Source organism: Thunnus thynnus, chromosome 22, assembly GCF_963924715.1.
Source record: "Thunnus thynnus chromosome 22, fThuThy2.1, whole genome shotgun sequence".
Classification (NCBI taxonomy): Eukaryota; Metazoa; Chordata; class Actinopteri; order Scombriformes; family Scombridae; genus Thunnus; species Thunnus thynnus.
In genome coordinates, this window is record NC_089538.1 from 2762582 (window position 1) to 2782549 (window position 19968).

Sequence of the window (19968 nt, forward strand, 5' to 3'; positions counted from 1 at the left end):
CTCAGTATATTTAAATTGGACTACTTTTAGGCCAACAAAAATCAACGAATAGCAGTATTTCCTAACCAGAGGTTTATTCCTGAAACCCCATTTAGACCTTAATTTTGGGAATTACAACTTACAGAAAATATAATCGAATAGATATTTGAACATCTGAATACATAAAATATAAAACATGTTGCAACTTCAATACTTTTTGTTGCATCATTTCACTTTCGTTCATATCCTTCAACCATGTGTACATTAGACTCTGTATTTATTTTTTAACACTCAGAGGCAGGGGGATGGAGGGACCTGGCTTCAGTATTCCTAAAATTGTTGTTAGTGCCCTGCATAAACCACGTCTTGGATTTGAATATTTTACTGAGTGCATCATATACTGTAGCTTTAACAATGTGTTAGATACATAATATGTATGTGATATGTACCACTATCAAAGAATTGAAAATTATTTTTCTAACTTATACATATAACTTCATGGAGAAACCAGGCTTCAAGGCATGTCTGATTTATGAATACACAGCTCTAACTAAGTCCACACTTGAAATTCACCACCTTAGGACCTTCCAAGCTCTTGCACTTTATGCCCCAGTTTATCAAATCAAGTAAAAGCTTGTTGTTAGTACAACTGAGACACATCGATGCCGGTTATATAGTCTGTTCTCTATCACACTAAACCTGCTCAGTGCACCCTCTACTGGGCAAAATGAGCAATTGGACTTTATAGAAAAAGCTCCCACTCACACAGTAGGAAGTACATCACTCAGCCAACCACAAAACTCTCATTTCCCTACTTGCCTCCTGAGTTTTTGGAAAGTTGTACAGTAGGTAAAGAGTGGCTTAAAAACACACTTTCTTGTCCAAACCGTTGAAAGAACTCTAGGATGAGCGAGAGCATGGTTCTATAACCAGCCCGTAGCCTCTCTATGGGATGAATAGAGCTTTTCTGAGGACTATTTAAAGGTTCATATTCTCCAGGGTATTATAAAAAAAAGCATTCCAGCAGTCTTGTAATCATGCTGGTATTTGATGTTTAGAGCTTTGCCAAGATCAGCCTCAGTACATCAGATTGGCAACATTTATGTTTAAGGTTGTGCATGTTCTCTTATTCAAATACATTAAAATGAAAAAATCTGTTTGGAAAAAGAAATCAATAAATGCTAAAGTAAGGCATAAACTATAAATGACAAGAAAACCATTCCAAAAAAGAAATCACTTTTTATTCTATTTATCAGTATTCTATGGCTTAATGCATTCAGACAGATTTTAATTGAACTGTTAAACAAAAACATGATTTTGTCTTCAAAATCAAAATAATCAGTCTTTTAAGATACAAGAGGACACAAACATCTTTGAATCAAGATGATCAGATATGTTATTAAGGCAGTCAATAACATTAACTTGACACAATGGCAAAAGCAGCTTTACAATGGAATGTCTGAACAAACACACAAACAGGCGTATTTTTATATATTAAATGAGAGACAGAGAGCAAAAAGAGGTTTAGAAGAAACATGAATTTTTAAAAACGTGTTTGGTTGTGAATAAAACTGACAACCTGAAGTGGGTTGAAATGGTAACAATGGTGTCATGCAGCACATGTGCAATGTAAGGTAACCATTATTGTAATACAGTATTTCAGAATTATATTCTTCTCTCAGTCAGGTCACACTTCGTATGATTTCTTAGTCCATCACCACCAATAAACAGTGCTCCTTAAAAAAGAAAACTGACTCAAGGTCAACTTGTTGGATTTTTCAGAAGCTTTCAACCAGATCTCATGGTCTTTATTGGCTAATGAAGTTTGCTCAGTTGTCACAGAGATAGTTCAGTTGGAGCAGACTCCATCCACAGATAAAGTAGAAATACCACCTCTGGGTGTATGCCTCCGCCAACCAGTCAAGTTGCAGTTTACATCCAGTGTATTAAGTGTATTTTCTGGCAAAATGGAAGTTATCACTTCACACATATGATTCCAGTGAATAATTTCCAGTGAGAAACATGATGTCTTCACATAGGGACTTTTTGGATATAAAATGTCATCACCTCATCATTTTATCCTTATTAGACATTTGTGAAACTTTGTCGTAATTAGCATATGAGTTCTTGATTTATGGCCAAAAATGTGTTTTGTGAGGTCGCAGTGAATATTGACCTTTGATCACCAAATTCTAATCAGTTCATCCTTGAGTTCAAGTGGATGTTTTTTGCCAGATGTAATGAAATTCCCTCCAGGCTTTCCTGAGGTATCACGTTCAAGAGCAAATGGGACAGACGTGAGGTCACAGTAACCTTGACCTTGACCAAAATCTAATCACTTAATGTGTGTGCCAAATTTGAAGAAATTCCCTCAAGGCATTCTTGAGATATCATGTTCATGAGAACGGTACATATGTACGGATGTACAACCCAAAAACATGATGCCTCCGGCCACGTCTGTCTCTGGCGGGAAGGCACAAAAATCACGAGATGTGGTTGAAAGCACCAGGAACAAAGGAAGTAAGTGGAGTTGATGAATGTTTACTCTCAACATAATCCTTGATATTTAAAGAACAATTTTTGTTTATTACAACTTGGGTCTTATTTATGTAGTTTTGGCCATCAGTTCTAACGAGCAGATTTAGCAGGATGATGTAAACTAGGACTACTTATTATTAAATCATCTATCAGTTATTCTCCAATCACTGTAGGGATTGTTAGGATTTCATTGATACTACTATTCTTCTTCTTTAATGCTTATCAGTTTCTTTTGATTACTGTGCAAGAAAAAGAAAAAAAATTAGAACAGAAATTACATCAATGAGAGGCATTTGGTAGCCGAATGGTTAAGACAGTATAACCGCAACATCCCTGGTTGGATTTTGGCCGGGGAGCTATGTTGCATGTGAGAGACAAAACTTCATGTACAACCACAAATTTCCCCAAAACCATGTTTTCCACTCTGCTAATCTCACCCCCGTCAGGACTGATAAAACAACCATTGAGTTTTTTCTAAATTAGAGCCATTCTCTGTTCAGAGCAAAGCTCCCGTCTGAAGCTGATTTACTCAAGTATCAATGAGTGGTACTGAATGATAGTCCATGTATCAAAACCTGGTAGTAGAAACCTTGAAAGAAACCTTGGTTTAGCTGTAGTGCACTGGTGTCTCTGAAACCCTCACACACCCACAGAGAGCAGGTAGGAATGAGTTCATATTAGGAAAATGAAATATTGGAGGACATCTGGTGGAGACGAAAAAAACTGTTTTACCTATCGTGTTTTTAAAATCAAGCATCATCCTACCTTGAATACCATAACTAAATATTCACACCTCATGTATTCCAGCTAGTCTGCTTTGTAATTCTAAGAAGTAGCAGCATTCTCAAAAATGAGGAAGGGTAATTTTCAGCTCTCTGTTAATGGCACCAAACGTGAACAATAATTGGATAATTCTTGGACGGCATTCTTTTGTCATTACACCATTACTTGAACTCGCTATGGTATTGCCATGTTGGACTGTAGCTGAGAAGAATGGTTCTCTTTCTTTGTTGTACTTGGCATGTTAGTTTTCGGACATCTTGCGGATCATGTAGTTGAGGATGCCTCCGTGGTGGAAATATGCCAGCTCCACATCAGTGTCGAATCTCATCCGCACTTGGAATGTTTTTCCTGTGTCGAGCTGTGAGAACACAAAGAGAAAAATCACATTCAAACTCACCTGAATCAGTAAAATAACAGTAAATAATAATGGTAAAAATAATGAGTCTGAATGCTCTTAACGTACCTTCACGTCGACTATCATGCGGGGTGTTAGCTGCTCGGGGATGATGATGGTGAAGCGCTCCCTGCCGGTCAGTCCCAGGCTGTCAGCAGTGTCTCCTGATAGATACTCCAGAGGGATCACTCCCATCCCGACCAGATTACTGCGGTGGATCCGCTCATAGCTCTCAGCTAGAACTGCCTTTATACCCTTATTAAAAAAAGGCACACACAAAAACTTAAGTGTGGACGTTCATACTTGACATTCAAAACACAGATTTGACCAGAAAAAGAATAAAGGTCCACTTCGTTGCCTTTTCTAGAGCTTTCAGTCAAATCTCATGGTCTTCAGTGGAGTTTGCTCAGTTGTCCAGGTTTCATATTTCAGTCACATGATGACTGAGCAAATTATTGACTGATGAACACCATGAGATGCAGTTGAAAATGCTAGAAAAAGCTAGTAAGTGGACCTTGATTTTTTTTTTTTTTTTTTTTTTTTTTTTTTAAATCAAACAATAAAAAACAATAATTCTAGCTAAATATAGCAAAAAAATCCAGTAAAATATGCATTAAGATGTTTTTTCTTTTTTTTTTGTTTTATTTTACACAAACACACATATTCAATACTCGCACACAAAAAATATAACTTACATCACAAACAAAAACAACAGACATACCACATTTATACACACATACATATATACCAAAATAAATGCATAATATCCACCCTTTCTCATCACCACAAAATCAGTTATTCTCCATATCTTAAGCATTTTTCTTGTTGGTAATATCTTATAAAAAAAATTTAACTGAAAAGGTCCATAAATAAGTAGAGCAAGATGACAAGTAAATACCCCTAAAAATGTTTAACCAAGGAAGAGTAGTATCAAACACATCATTCTAATATGTTTGAAAATAATATGGATGAGAAGTTATATTCTCAAAGGACATAAAGAAACGACACATATCTGAGTTGATTTTACACTTGCCCAACCATTTGTAATTTCTAATGCAAGGTTGACAAATACCTAAATTATCCTGAGAGTTTTTAATCAGAGCTTTCACGTGTATTATACAAATAACTGCGCTTAATTTTTTAAGGTTTATCATTCCAAATAAAACTTAAGATTTTCTTTTCATACGCTTTAAAAAAAGGTAACATCAGGCAGGCAAAGACAAAAGACAATAAGTAAATTGTGAAATTATCAAAGAATTAATTATTGTAACTTTGCCATAAATAGACAGATGTTTTCCCCTCCAATCACCAAAGTTATAGTACTGCAAAGGTTGATATATTAACTTCCAGCTAACAGGGTCAAAAGCTTTCTCAAAGTCAGCTATAAATATCAAACCAGGCAGATTATTCTCATCATAACACTCAATGATTTCAAGGAGTCGCCTGATATTATCACCTATAAATCGGCCTTGTAAGAAACCTGTTTGGTCAAAATGTATTAATTGTTGAATGACTTGCTTTAATCTCAGTGCAATACATCTGGCTAAAATACGGGCATCACAACACAAGAGTGTTAGGGGTCTAAGTTATTTAATTTCACAGGATCTTTTGCCATCTGCATCATGTTTTAGCAACAGGGAAATTAGCCCCTCTTTTGACAATTAGATTACTTCAAAAGAAAATTTATAGTAGGCTGATAAAGCATCCTTAATTTTGACAAAGAAGGCTCTAAAAACCTCCACATGTATCCCATCTAGACCGGGAGCCTTGCCATTCTGAAAAGACTGTATAGCTTTATATAACTCTTTCTCATTAATAGGACCTTCACACAATACCTGCTGCTCATCTGTGAGCTTAGGACGAGGACAAGATTTCATAAAATCCAACAGGGTCTGAGGACATGTGACTCTTACCAGTAAGAAAGGACCTTTCGCTGCCCAGTCTCTGGAGCTGCCCGAGCCGTACTCCTTCCCTGCCAGAACCAGCAGAGGCACTCCAGACTGCTGGTATCTCTCCGCAGCATCAAACACATCCATCTGGACAAAAAGGGCACAATACAGAAAAGTTAGTTGTAGTGTTTCACATCATGTAGGCGAGATGAACTCTTTGCTTGAGGAATAAACAGCGCTGTGCAGGTTAGATGGAATTTGTGAGATGAGTCTAAAAATATTTGTTTCATCATAGCACTATCACGTAAATAGGAAAAAAAATTACATAAGCAGAGACATGTTATTAACTCACATCATCCATCTCTACCAGTTATGTCCTGAAAATGCAGCAAAAAGTTTTGACCACAGCGCTGGCACTGTTTATGTATTATGTGTCATTTAATGCTGTGTTCCAGTTGGTTGGTTTGTAGACATGATTCATAACAGCAGTCACATTTAGCCTGTTTTCACAGCAGTATCTTTTCCAGGATCCCAGAGACTATTTCAGGAACTTAACTTACCTGTGTTTCAATTAAAAGAGGAAACAGGTCTAAATATAGCTCTTCCTTCATGGCTGCTGGGGCCAAAACAAAGGCCTGCTGTGAGGCAGAACTGTCTGATGGCTCAGGAGTGATCAGTTAACACAAAGAACATCATGACTGTGTTGTCGTCTCCTTCAGTCAGAAATTTCTTTTGCTGTCATCAATTTTAAATCACTTACTGGACTAATCGGTCAAATAAAACAAGATATTTGGAGACAGCTTGGACATGATGGAGATTTTTCACTAATTTTAGACATTTTATAGACTTTCAGACTCTCTCATCATTGTCAAGTTTCATCTGGGACAGCCCAAAGTCACACCGTTTACTGTATGGTGGTCACTTCTTATTATGAAAAGGAGACAAAGACAGTTGACACAGTTGAGATCAAAGAGCGGCACAACATGTGAATGACATTTGGTTACAAAGTGGTAGAAAGGTGTAGCATGCTGACCGTTTCTCCAGTTGGCAGGTGAATGGTTTGTGGTGCCTGCTTGTTGAGTAATTTATTAAATAGGCGGATGTTGGCGAACGTCCCTCTGGCCATTACAGCATCGTTACCTCGACGGGAGCCATAAGAGTTGAACTCACGTGGGGTCAAACTGTCAGAACACATAACAGTGTGGAACAGGAAGCTTTTATGTACAGATGGGTGACAAATTAAAGGAAAAACCAACATAAAGTGTCTTATTAAGGTGCTGGACAACCACGTGCCGCCAAAACAGTTTCAGTGCACCTTGGAATTGATTCTACAGTCTCTGAACTCTACTGGAGGGATGAACATCATTCTTCCAAAAGATACTCCCTCATGTGGTGTTTTAATGATGGTGGTGGAGAGCGCTGTCTAACAAGTCAATGCAAAATCTCCCATAGGTGTTCAATTGGGTTGAGATCTGGTTACTGTGAAGGCCATAACATATGATCATTTTCATACTCATCAAACCATTCAGTGAGCCTGGATCATTTATTCCTTGGTGGAAACACATTTAATGGTTTCTGGGGTTATCTTGAAATGTGGACATCTATTTCTACATAAAACACTACTGCCAATACTTCCTCACAGTTCAGAGCAGTCAGGACTCACCTTCTGTTTGTCAGGTAGCGTGCTGCAGGGCTGTTTCGGGCGATGTTCCCAGCAGGAGAAATGTGGTCTGTGGTGACTGAGTCACCAAAGTTCAGCAGCACGTAGGCGTCATTTATGGACCTGGGAAGCTGCAGCTGCATGGTCTGAATGAAAGCAAGATGATACAAGTTATAGTCGTGGCCAAAAAATAATGATCAGCCTCTGACAAAAGTAACAGTAGTATTTGTACCTTAAATAGTAATGGTTGTACTAATCGTTGAGGTATGAGTAGTATTAGTAACAGTAGTACTGTACTATGGAAGTCCAGATGAAATCATTTAATCAATAACAGAAATTTCATTTTCTATTTCCATATACATGTTGTATTCCAATTTTCATTTTATGTTTGACAAATACTTACTTACTGCCAAAATGAAAATGAAAACCTGAAAAATCATTTCCAGTTTACTCCGAAGCAAAACACTATAACCAGACTACTGCATCTTTTTTTTTTTAATTTTGCTTATTTTTTCACAACCTTTGCCAGAAACCAGAGCAGCTGACCAGCGACCTCTGACTGCTGTGTAGAGTCTATTTGAAAGTGAGATCCCACCCTGTGGTTTTGATTTTGACTATAACAGATTTCTCAAGAAATCAAGAATCCTGCTTTTGTAAACATGAATATGAAACAAGCCTTTTTATTTTCTCTGGAAATGAGCAAACATCTGGACATTGTTAACATTCCACTGAAAAATCCAGTTTCAAATTGTGGTCTATAGTGCTATCAGGAGTACACTTATTGTTTTTTAGAGTTTAATAAAAAATAAAACAATCAAATAAAATTGGATTTTAAATCTTAAATTTGTATTCTTTTAAACATCTTGCAAATATACACTGTACATCTTCGGGAAGATGTATTGATTTGTTTATTTACCAAACCATCAAAGAACGGTGGTGACTTGATGTAAGTTGAGTTGGGGTCCCAGGTATACAGTTTGTCAGATGGAGCGACCAGAGAGTTCCAGCGTTCATTCACTTTCTGCAACAACACAACCAAAAGATTCAATCACACATTTACATCTGACTGTTAGGACGCTTACTAAAAATGTTTTTCTTAACACACAACTCATTATGACAAACATTTATCTTTAACAGCTATCGCATTAAAAGTTGACTCTACCTCAATCTTCTCGTAGACTTCTTTGAACATTGATGGAATGACAAACTTTCTCTCCACAGCCTGGATCTCTTCCCGTGTGGGCCAGATATCCCTCAGGAAAACCTCTTTGCCTTCAGAATTAATGGCTACAAAAAGACACAAAAAGGAGAAAAATATCTAAATTGTGAATATTAGAAACGTCAACCACCTTTGTATATTCTTGGCTGTGAAACTGACAAATACGAAATCTTACAACAAACAAAAGCCTCTTTTCCGGCCTAAAAATGACTAGTCTTAAACAGAATGAATCTTCATGTACTGCATCCATGAGTCAGTCTTACATTCATAGACTCACCCTGGAAGCTATGTTGAATGTCTAGCTTGTCAAATCACATTATAACTGTTGGTTGTGTAACTGTAATTTTTAAATCCAAAGACTAAAAAAAAAACTGTATCCAATCCAGCAGCATCCTGCTGAGAGAAGAAAGTAACCTTTAGATTCTACATTTGGCTCCATCCAGCACACATTTATAATGACATCTGTTTCCTGGTCGGTTGAGCACTTAGCCAGATTTTGTGGTTGAAGCTTCCACCAGCACACTATGTACTCAACTGTTACTTAATGGCACAAAAAAACCCAAACATTTTTTGCGTCTAGTTACTCTCCAAACCACTCACCAATGGGTTCGTTCTCAAAGTCGATCCTCACAGTGCCGGCTATTGCGTAGGCAATGACGAGTGGAGGAGAAGCCAGGTAGTTGGCTCTGGTGTTGGGGTGGACACGCCCTTCAAAGTTTCTGTTTCCTGACAGAACTCCAGCAGCAACTAGATCTCCCTGAAACACACACACATCACTGTGAAGACCTCAGATCATAGAAAAGACTATGTATTTGTGTTTTGAAATGTGTTATTGTTTAGCTTGTGAAATGAGAGCAGAAATACTTCAGATCAAGTAAAAGCACATGCAAACAAAACTAAAGAAAGCAATGGACAAAACAATATTCCTGTTACCGCAGGACATGTAAGCGTGAGGAATGCTGGGAAAAGAAAAAGATAGATGAGGAAGAAAAACAGCTTAATACAGACTGAGGAGTGGAGCCTCTTAATATAAACCTTTGGTACCTGAGTTATGGCCTCCACCACCGGCTCTGGGAGCGGCCCACTGTTGCCTATACACGTCATGCAACCATAGCCAACAACCTCAAAGCTAACAGGAGAGACAAAATGATTGTTTCAATGGTTGAATATTATCTTTAAAGAGCCTCATATAAACTTCAGGTTGGCTTTGCCATGTGGGACAGAGAACATGATACAAGCTCTTTTTGTATGGGCCTTACATACTGACACACACTTTATGTTGGGTAACAATGAGATTAAAAAAAAAAAAAAAAAAAAAAAAAATCACTATTCAATATTCATTTAGCATAGACACAATTTTTCATAAGAATCTTTACGTTTGTATGTACATTTTTCATGAACTGTGATATGTACGGAGTTTCACATTTTGCAGTTTTGAAAAAAGTAAACAGTCAGTGCCCTCTGGTGGACAAACTGTGTAATCACTGACAGCTTTTCCACCATGGTGGATGTTTGTTTAATATCTCTATACTATATCATGATGTAAATCTCTATTTCAAAATAAAATTACATAAACAGTGATAGGGGATTTTATCCATATTGCCCACCCCAACTCTGAACTTCTGCAAATTAAATGTTTTAAATTAAGTCATCACACGTAAACAACACATAACGCGTCTCTGTCTTCCACACATCAGTGAACAAGTTTGGGATCATCTGTTCTACTACAGACGAGTGACTGATTGAAGTAAGTTCAGCAGCTTACCCCAGCTGAGAGAGGTAGTCCATGACACCGCTCTCCTTCAGGTAGTAGGTGACGACTCCACTGCCGGGTGACAGGCTGGTCTTTATGTAAGGCTTCACGCTCAAGCCACACTCTATTGCCTTTTTAGCAAGGAGTCCTGAGAGAAAACAATTAATCTTCAATATCTTATCCTATCTCTGCCTCCCCACAGATTCCATGATATTCCACAAATGTTATTAAGTGAAGAATACCCACCAGCTCCTAGCATGACAGATGGGTTGCTGGTGTTGGTACAGCTGGTGATAGCAGCGATGACCACTGAGCCATGGCTCAACTGATACTCTTTTCCATTGAACTGGAAGGGGGCCACAATGCTGTGACGCTCAGGGGCCACTTGGAAACCCTTGAAGCCTTGCTGAAAACAGCACAAGATAAAGTGAAGTGAGTTATGTTGTAGAGTTAACCAGTGCACTGACAATAACATCAATTAAGTTATAGACACTGAACATCAAATTAAAGCTATTATTGACAAATGGGGCTGGGTATCACTTGTTGATACAAAGTTTCAGCACCGACGCCAAAACAATACTTTATCTGATCCCTTACCTATAAACCCTTATTTTGTTTTACAGAGGAAGCAAGAAAGAATATTAAAAGGTTTTTAAACACATACAGCCATAAAAGAACTTAAATAAAATAATCTAAAACTGGCAAGATTATGATTTAAATCGAGTGCTATCTGATTACACTGAACAAGATTATGTATCTGACATTTGATGCTCGCTTTTTTGGTACCAAAAAGTACTGAAGTTCAATACTCAGCCCATCTGAGAAGTAGCTATAAAAATCACTAAGTATGTTCTTCTACTAGCTAGTTTTAAACTAGTGATTTACTAAATTGGGTTGCACCTTTAAAGCTTAAGAAACATCTTAGTTAAGTAATTGGCTGCTTCGAAACATCATTAGCGCCGTCCAATCAAAAGCAAACAACTATGTAAACAAGAAGTCACATTAACGTCACAAGCTATACAAACATAACTACCCAAAATAACAGTTTAAGGAGGCCGAATAATTTATTAAAATTATCGTATTGGCCCAAATATATGACAGTATTTTATTCTGGAACTACATTTGAAAAACTGGGGGTCGTCTTATATTCGAAGAGTAGACTATTACATGTTCACAATATCAGAGATTGTTTTTGCATTATGAGTTGTTTGTAGCATTAATGTTGTCAGGCTAGGGAGTGTCTTCAAGTCTGTTTATAGTAAGTCTGTGTTTAGTTTTCTAAGTTTAATCTTCAGGAGTTTCTGAAGGCTCTTGCAACATGTTTTTCTAAGACAGAGAAAATAAATTCAAGACAAGTGAAAACAAGGCCCAAACATCTTCCAACATCTTTACTAAAGAAAGTGTGTTGCGTCTACAAAAAGTATTTTAGTCAGTAGTTAGTTGGGGTCAGTCAGTTACATCTGGCTGTCACTGGGTGTAAATATTTAGTAACAACTAATCTCTGTGCAAGAACTAGTTTGTGTAGTGCAACTTCTTAATTTAGTGATGTGTACATCTCCACCCAGTGAACACTTATGTTTCCACTAGGCTAAGTTTAACAAAACAAAAAGTTATTTGGTGGTTGTGGAGAAAGTGAGTTTTGTTTCCTGTGTTTCATGTGATGCTTCATAATGTGACACTTACCTTTGCTCCCAAGCACGTTTCAAAGTCTTCTTTCATAGTGGAAACAGGAATTCTGTCCTGAGGTCGTTTGGGGCCGCTGCAGCATGGAACCACTTTTCTCAGGTCCAGCTCTACAACCTGAAAGAGACAGTGATGGTAGTTCAGTTACACTGCATTCAAATGCTGAAACTGCTAAAACTTCATAATGATGTCAAGGCTGACCTGAGTGAAATCTGGATCCTGAGAGACATCATTGTAGTCTCTGAACATGGACACTGCCTTCAGGTACTTTGTAATGTAAGACAGCTTTTCCACTTCTCGCCCTGAATCAAGACAAAGGAGACAAAAATGAAGAAAATAACCGTTTTAGATAAATCACAGAGGTGTTTTAAGAAATGAAGTATCCATTTGTTAACTTGAAGAGGGTGCCATGCATGAAGAAATGTTTAAGGTCAAAATGTTGCGTGAAGTTGTGGAACAGTGTAGATGAACTATGTAGCACTACATCACTACTGCATGCTGGTTTCAAATAAGCAAATATGGTGGAAAACCAAATGTGTAGTATATTGATAGTCCTGAAGTCGACCACATTTTATGTCAAATCAAACTTGTAGTTCAGTACATGACAGGATTTTTTTTCCATACTCCACAGCTGGGCACTCACCAGTCTGCTCGAGGTACTGAATGCTGACGTTGTCCACAGGGAAGAAAGCTGCTGTGGCTCCGTACTCTGGACACATATTGGCGATGGTGGCTCTGTCAGCGATGGACAGTTGAGCCACACCCGGGCCGAAAAACTCCACGAACTTCCCCACTACACCCACCTGACGGAGGTGCTGAGAGCACAAGAGGAGAGGAAGAATGTAATGTCAACGATGCTGGATATGACAGAAGTGGGTAAAAGCTGCACGAGCAAGCAGAGTCTAATTACCTTCGTAACAGTGAGGACAATGTCTGTGGAAGTAATGAACTTGTCTGGACTCCCAAACAGCTTGTATCCAACTACCTCAGGCAGAACCATGCTGATTGGCTGACCCAGCATCACAGCCTCTGCTTCTATTCCACCCACACCTGAAGGTTGTACCACAAACTTATTTAGAACTTCATGATCACACCAAAATTCACATTATGTTCATGTTACCATTAACTAGAAGCTTACTGTACTGCAGCATGCAATAGGTATTACAACCAAAATCACCGGGAGTGAGATGAGAAGATAGATATCAATCTCATGTCTGTGTGTTAAGTATTCAGACATGAGATAATGTGGTTATGTGGTTAGATAATGGGGTAAACAGCTAGCCTCACTCTGGATGAAATTCAAGAGTACTCCTACGAACATCTCTAAAATCACAAATTGTCATTGTTACATTACTGTTTTTGAACAGATTAATTACTGATTAGGTAGATGGCGCAGGGTGAGGAGAAGTACACACACTAAAGCTCATAGTTGATCACAAATTAACTCCTGGTAAGTGTTGAGCTTAAACTAGTCTGGTGAAGAAAGATTAGCTTACCCCAGCCAAGAACACCCAGGCCATCAATCATGGTGGTGTGGGAGTCTGTGCCCACCAGGCTGTCAGGATAGAAGTACCCATCGTGGTTAAACACCACCCGGGCCAGATACTCCAGGTTAACCTGGTGAACGATTCCTGAACCGGGAGGAATGATGCGCATGTTCCTGAAGGCTTTAGAGCCCCACTGGGAAGGAGAGAAAACATATTCACGGGCTAAAGAAATCCCTTCACAATCACTATCTATTAGACAAAGAATAATTAATAATTGTTAACATTTCATACCTTTAAGAACTGAAATCTTTCTCTGTTGCGGTCAAACTCCAGGTCCTGGTTTTTCTGAAGGCTATCTGACCTTGAGGAAAAAGAGCCAGTGTGATTAAATTGCAGTAAAATACGTGCATATAACTTTATTGCAGATTACTACAGTATGCATCAGCTGATGGTGCCATGATGGTACCAGACTGATGAACCTGGTCTTACTTCCTGTTAAAGTCCACCTGGATGGAATGATCGATGACAAGGTCAGCTGGGCAAACAGGATTAATCTTCTCTGGGTCGCCGCCTAGTTTCATCACAGCATCACGCATGGCAGCAAAGTCCACCACAGCAGGTACACCACTGCAATGCAAGTCTGAGTTACTCCAGTCAATGTCATCATCATTAGATGATAATCATCCCTTAAATCGGGCTAAAGTTATCTAGGAAATCAAGGCTGGGTGATGTCACCTGAAATAAAGTCACCTTTATGTCAATAACAATACATACACCTGAGCCAAGATTCTGTGTCCTCACAGTGGACCTCGCTAATTCTTTGTAATGAATACACAGATAGCATGAATCATAACTCTGAGTAACACATACAAGGCTGTATGTTTGATATGGAAAGTGGTAAGAACATAAATTTAAACAGTTAAATTATAAATTATAAAACAGGTAGTTAAAATCTTGCAATCTGACTGGTTGATAGCCGTGACATAATGAGCGTATACTACAGCTAGTACATTTAACAGACCTTTTACACTTCTATTTTTAACTATCACTCCACAGCTACCGATAAAATGTTCCCCACAATCTGTTAGCGAGCCGGGACGACACAGAGCTACACCAACCACTGTCTCATCAACACCATGCTGCAAAAGCTTTCAGATGTGGGTCTTGAAGCAGGAGAGATAAAGTCTATGAGCGGGCACTAATGTGAGAGCTCTCTCCAGAACTATTGGCACCTGAACCTCAGGGACCAGAGAGGGTGGGGCAGCATACTTGCAACATCAAGCAATGCATCTCCTAACAAAATGAGTGGGCCTAAAGTTATTGAAAACACTTTGCAATGTGACCCCAGTGACATTTTTTCAACATATAATTAAACTTTCAAGTCAATGTGAATAAATAAACTGCGGTTAGATTGCCAAATAGCTTGAACATCAGTTTAGCAGTTTACTAAGATTGCACAACAACCACAGGCAGCAGGGATCTGCTTTCTTGTAAATGAGTCTTGAAATGTAATTGTAATTTCATAAAAACAGTTTTTATTGGAATTGTGTCTATACTGTAACATTTGGTAACCAATTTATAAAGCAATATCTCACTCCTAGCAGTGGTATATTGTGATTATATCACAGCAAAGGGGGTTGTCAGTCAAATGTACAAACGCCCCACAGACGGTTGTGAGATATATATATATATGATACCTGTATGGACAACCACTATGTAATACACTGTCAATGACAAACATATTTGTCTAGTTTTGGTCTTGCACATGGGATAAATTATTTTGTGTAATTTTCTAAAACAGCTGGGCACTCATTTTTAACAAACACAAACAGGAGGAAATAGTGCATTTGACAGGGAATATTTTTAACAGCTGTGGATTAATCCACATTTGGTGCTCTAGTAATATTTCATAGTCATATAGGAACACGTTACCCAGTGCAACAGTGTGGCTCAATGATGTGTTTTTAATATTTTTTGGACAACAATGGAGCTCTGTGGCACAGAGGAATAAGATATGTCTCAGGCTTTGGATACACACACACACACACACACACACACACACACACACACACAATACTTGTTAGTAGAATACATTCATTGTTGGTTTTGGTCTGCACATGAGATTTATTGACTGTAATAAAAATAAAGAATATTGCAATACTTAATCTTATCCTTCATCATCATCTTATCACAAACCCGACTCGAACCAGGCAGCCAAATTTGAGCAGAGGATGTTGCAGTTCATGGCCAGTGTCTTAACCCATAAGCCACAGAGGTGCCCCTGCCACTAAAAGTTTAAAAGTACTCTAACAATGTAGTATTACATGTCCATAAAGCTTGGATACTCACGCGAGACAGATTACAGAAGGAATAGTAGAAATGTGTGCAGTAGAGGCAGAGATATGCTGACTTATGTCCCTACTGTGGGTCAAGCTCCAAAAACAATACATCCTACATTTCCCACATCTTTCATATTCCAAGTTTCCAGCTTGTAACGCAAGTTTTCTATAGCAAATCTGTACTTTCCAAGCCCAAGCCCAAGAAATTACCCTGATGACATCACTATGACATCATAAGGGTTATTTTGTCAGACTTGACAAGTTCCTCCAGAGCCGAAAAAGACATTATACAACTGCTTTCACTGTGCTCCCCATGACTGACAAATAGAAGTTCTACAGGTTTGAACACATTTCAATCAACCTATAGTAGCAACTCACTGAAAGTCTGATACAAAAGAATGGTGCAGACATACGTGAAGTCCTGGAGGATGACACGAGCCGGCCTGAATGGTACCTCCACGGTTTGTGTCTGGGTCTGCTTCCAGTTGAGGATGCTTTCCACATCTGACTGCTTCACCAGAAACTCATCACAGTTCCTGACAGCAGACTCCAGCAGGACACGGATGGAGAACGGCAGACGGTCTGAGGAACAGGTGTGTTCAGACAGTGAACCTCTTTGGAATATATGCTACTAAAACTACACAATTCCAGTGACCAAGAACTTTCATATTAACATTTGATCAAGATTTGCTGTTACCATATCTGGGATCTCCAAGTTTGGAAAGATTATAAAACTGCTGGTTTGGGACCTTGGGGTCCAGAGGCTCAACAATATGTTGGAAAGGATTATTCATAGTCCCAGACATCCTCCTCTATGGGTCCGTACGAATCTAAAGAGAGGAAATAGAAGCAATGTAAGCCTGTTTTCAACAAGGTACAATAACACTGAAGCAGTGATGAAAGGAAACAAATATTCTATTCACACAAACTTCATGATTTTTTATTCTACCTTTCATATATACTAACTGCACATATAGATCAAATGAATACAATTATGTAAAGAGTCTTATTACAGAGTGAAACAGGGTTATTTATGCGGCCTAGTCTACAATCTGAGGTCCCTCCATGTTCAGTTTGGAAATGTATTAGCTTAGCTTAGGTTGCAGTCCATGCAGGACGGCGAGGCTGAGGGTCAGTGAACTCTGGGCCCATGTTTTACAAACCACCTTACATAACTAAACCTCTTTAGCAATCTGATGAAACTTAAAACTGTGAAATGCTGGTGCAGGTTCAACAAGCTGCACCTTGTGGTAAATTCACATAAACTGAATAAGAAAAATTAAACTTCAACTACATGTGATTTCCTTGAGAGAGGCCTTATCTGTGTGAAAGGTGAGCTATTGAAAACAGCACTTTACTGAGCCTACATATCCTGAATGGCCACATACTTGACTGGCTCGCTGAAATACAGGCTACAACTATACTGCAGAGTGCAAAGTCAAAATGATGATCCTTACGTCAGTTTGTGACGTAATATGGCCAGAGCAACCACCACCACCACCACTATTGAGCTTTTTACAGACACATATCTGATATAACTATGTGAAATTAATCAAATTAAACGTATTGATGATGACCAGGACTAGGTATATAGCCATTGTACTTTTTTGGTACCAACTAAATCATCACTAGGTAGCGAGCATCGGATGTCCGGTCATATTTCGTTTATAGTTCCTGATTTCTAGAAAGTTTCTGCCTATTTACGACAATCTCTTGTACTGGTAGCTTTTAACATGATTACAACTTTTCATTATTTAGTTAAATTCATTTTTGTTTTTAAAAAGAAAAAGTTTACATTGGTAAACAAAGAGTCAAAAAAGTGTAATTTTCGTATCGGGACATAAACTCGGGTAAATTATCGGCACCAGTGTTGAAAAAAGTAACTGTCAGCCAACAAATGACGTTTCAACTCTGCTCATATCTGGGCAAAAATTAATTTTCTGTGAATATTTTTTATTCTAATCTAAACTCCAATATGATGTTTAATCTACCTTCAGTGCAGAAAAAAGACGAAGCGAGTCACTCATTCGTGCTGCATTCATACTGTTATCACCATTCACTACCCTTTTAACTTCACTTGGCCCTCTGACGTTAGTTAGCATTAGCTTCATGGTTAAACTTTAACATTTACAAACGCATACGTGTTGTATGAAAACATTAAATGAAAGGAACAGTCTTATGAACATTACTGGTAGATATTTAACATACAGTATTAACATAAAGACATGAAGCTTTTGAATTTGACAGGCAAAGTTAGCTAGCTTGCAGCTGAACTATTCTGCATAACAACGCGAGGGCGAACCTTGTAACTTACGTTAGATACGTTAAACTACTGGAAAACAGTTAATAAAACGGTTAGTTAAATGTCGTCGGATTTTAGTGACTTACTTGTGTGAGCAGCAGAGGAGACACCGCAGATCACGGCCGTGTGTTGCCTGCAACTGTCAGCAGCCTGATCTCATACAAACCACACTGATCCGCCTCCAGTAGCAGTACAATTTCTCTTCCGACTTATCCTTTCTGAATAAAAGCATCACTTCCATACGCTGATGTTTAAAACGTTTAAAGGGTCAGTACACCCAAATTAAAAACACATAAAAATAAAAACAATCTTGCCACATAAAATACCTCACTGGAAGCTACCAGCGAAAGAATTGATCAATATTTTATTTTTATTGGCAGAATATTCCATCTATTATTTGCAACAACTGGTAGAATCCAGTAGACAATGTAACTGATATCATCAGAATTTGATTGGGATATGAATTTGATACTTTACTATGCTCCAAAAAGCTGACATAACACTCATGACTGCGACGCCACATTGTAGTCCTGGATCTTGCTGTTTCGCTTCACGGTGACGTCATATGCGAGATTATAACTGGGACACGGGTGTAGTTGGTATTAGTATATTGTACAATATTTAAACTATTAGGACTACTGGAACTGCTGGATGCATGTTATGAGGAAAACAGGCCAAATTTCTCATTAAGGGGTGAGAATTTGTTTTTCTCTTGTTATCTATAAAGGCTGTTGCTGTAAGGTGGTTATAGCATACATACAGACAGACTGAACTCATTTTATTAATAATGAAACATTGTATTTGGCTATATTATAGTCTATATACTTTTTATATAGGCTAATATAGCCTAGAATATGATGAAACATTGTATTAGGTTATATTATAGCCTATATAAAAATCACTGGGTTGAACATTGAGCCATTTGGGGTCAATATAGCACTGATGCAATATAGGGTTGTTTTGAACCAGTGTTTATTGTTTTCCGTATGTTACTGTTAGGTTTTTTTACCCAGACTACAATAATGTTATTTGATCCAGGGTTACACACAACAACCTCTAGTTTGACTTTAACACTGCTGCACAGTAAAAAGAATACAAATAACCATCAGTGAAAAATTGTGACATTTAAACAGTTTGCAACCATAGGCCCAATGGCAACATGTCTGTGTAAATAAGCCAGCAGTAACATCAAAAAATAACATTATCACTGGGTAAAAACAACCCCTTGTCTTGGGTGGTATTCTAATGGATAAAGTTATAGTGATTTTTAGTGTGTGCTATAGGCCTATAGCCCAAAGGCTATGTTTTTGTACATGCAAATGCATTTCAACAGTTTGAAAAACAATTCAAATATCTGTTTCAGATCTGACAAACAGAAGTGAGTTGGACATATAGACAGATAGATACACAGACATACAGCATTCAGACTTCAGTTTTCGAATGGGAGGACATATGGACAGGAGTGGCTTGGAAGTTCAGTCGGTCCACCACTTTGGTCCAGAATGAAAGAGTCTTCAAGGACGGGTTCACAATTTTTCAAGTCTGTCTTAAAAGAGCAGTCAGGTGCAAATATGAACATTGAAACATGTTTTCCTCACTGTAATCATTCCTCCTGTTCATACTGACCATTAGAAGATCCCTTCATAATGCACTTACAATGTAGGTGATTGGGGCCAAATCCACAGTCCTTCTGTGCAAAAATGTATTTAAAATCTTGTGTAACAGTGTTTGGGCCCACAAAGTTACTATGTGTGACTTTAATTGTTCAAGGTAGTGATTTGGCTTTTTTTTTTTAAATTTATTTATTTATTTTTTAGGTTGTTTTAATTTTGTTTACTGCTAAGAAAAAAGGGTACACTCAAAGGTAAAATCTATAGTAACATAAGAAGGGTAAAGAGGTACAAACAATATTTACTTGTGTGAAAATAACTTGTTTATTTTA

At 38.0% G+C, this 19968-nt stretch overlaps 2 protein-coding genes across 3 annotated transcripts in view; one reads left to right on the forward strand and one right to left on the reverse strand.

The window, feature by feature from the left end:
* LOC137175087 (zinc finger MYND domain-containing protein 15-like) overlaps positions 1-12619 on the forward strand; it is a 39011-nt gene extending 26392 nt beyond the window's left edge. Inside the window, exons 12-13 of one of the 2 annotated variants that reach the window (XM_067580761.1) lie at positions 8465-8568; positions 10160-10245. The gene's annotated coding sequence lies outside the window, so the exon portion shown is untranslated. Of the gene's footprint in view, positions 1-8464; positions 8569-10159; positions 10246-12529 lie in introns of those variants that run through there. The other variant, XM_067580760.1, reaches the window with a different exon arrangement.
* aco1 (aconitase 1, soluble) lies at positions 1199-18229 on the reverse strand. The gene is made up of 21 exons (XM_067580750.1): positions 18113-18229; positions 16422-16554; positions 16138-16306; positions 13875-14012; positions 13677-13746; positions 13395-13578; positions 12809-12948; positions 12542-12713; positions 12100-12200; positions 11899-12015; positions 10462-10621; positions 10228-10363; positions 9507-9591; positions 9063-9219; positions 8406-8530; positions 8160-8264; positions 7247-7389; positions 6617-6764; positions 5608-5730; positions 3764-3949; positions 1199-3658 (listed from the first exon to the last, which is right to left on the reverse strand). Exons 2-21 carry the CDS (start codon positions 16528-16530, stop codon positions 3542-3544), a joined length of 2685 nt encoding a protein of 894 aa, XP_067436851.1. The 5' UTR covers positions 16531-16554; positions 18113-18229; the 3' UTR covers positions 1199-3541.
* Positions 18230-19968: the final 1739 nt, after the last annotated feature.

Bases quoted from the DNA above. Each gene is read 5' to 3' on its own strand.
- aco1 (XM_067580750.1), bottom strand. From the start codon at position 16,530: ATGTCTGGGACTATGAATAATCCTTTCCAACATATTGTTGAGCCTCTG. The intron at 16,307-16,421 runs GTAACAGCAAAT...CCTGTTCCTCAG, and splicing joins ACTTGGAGATCCCAGATATG to ACCGTCTGCCGTTCTCCATC. The intron at 9,220-9,506 runs GTACCAAAGGTT...TGTGTGTTTCAG, and splicing joins TGGTGGAGGCCATAACTCAG to GGAGATCTAGTTGCTGCTGG.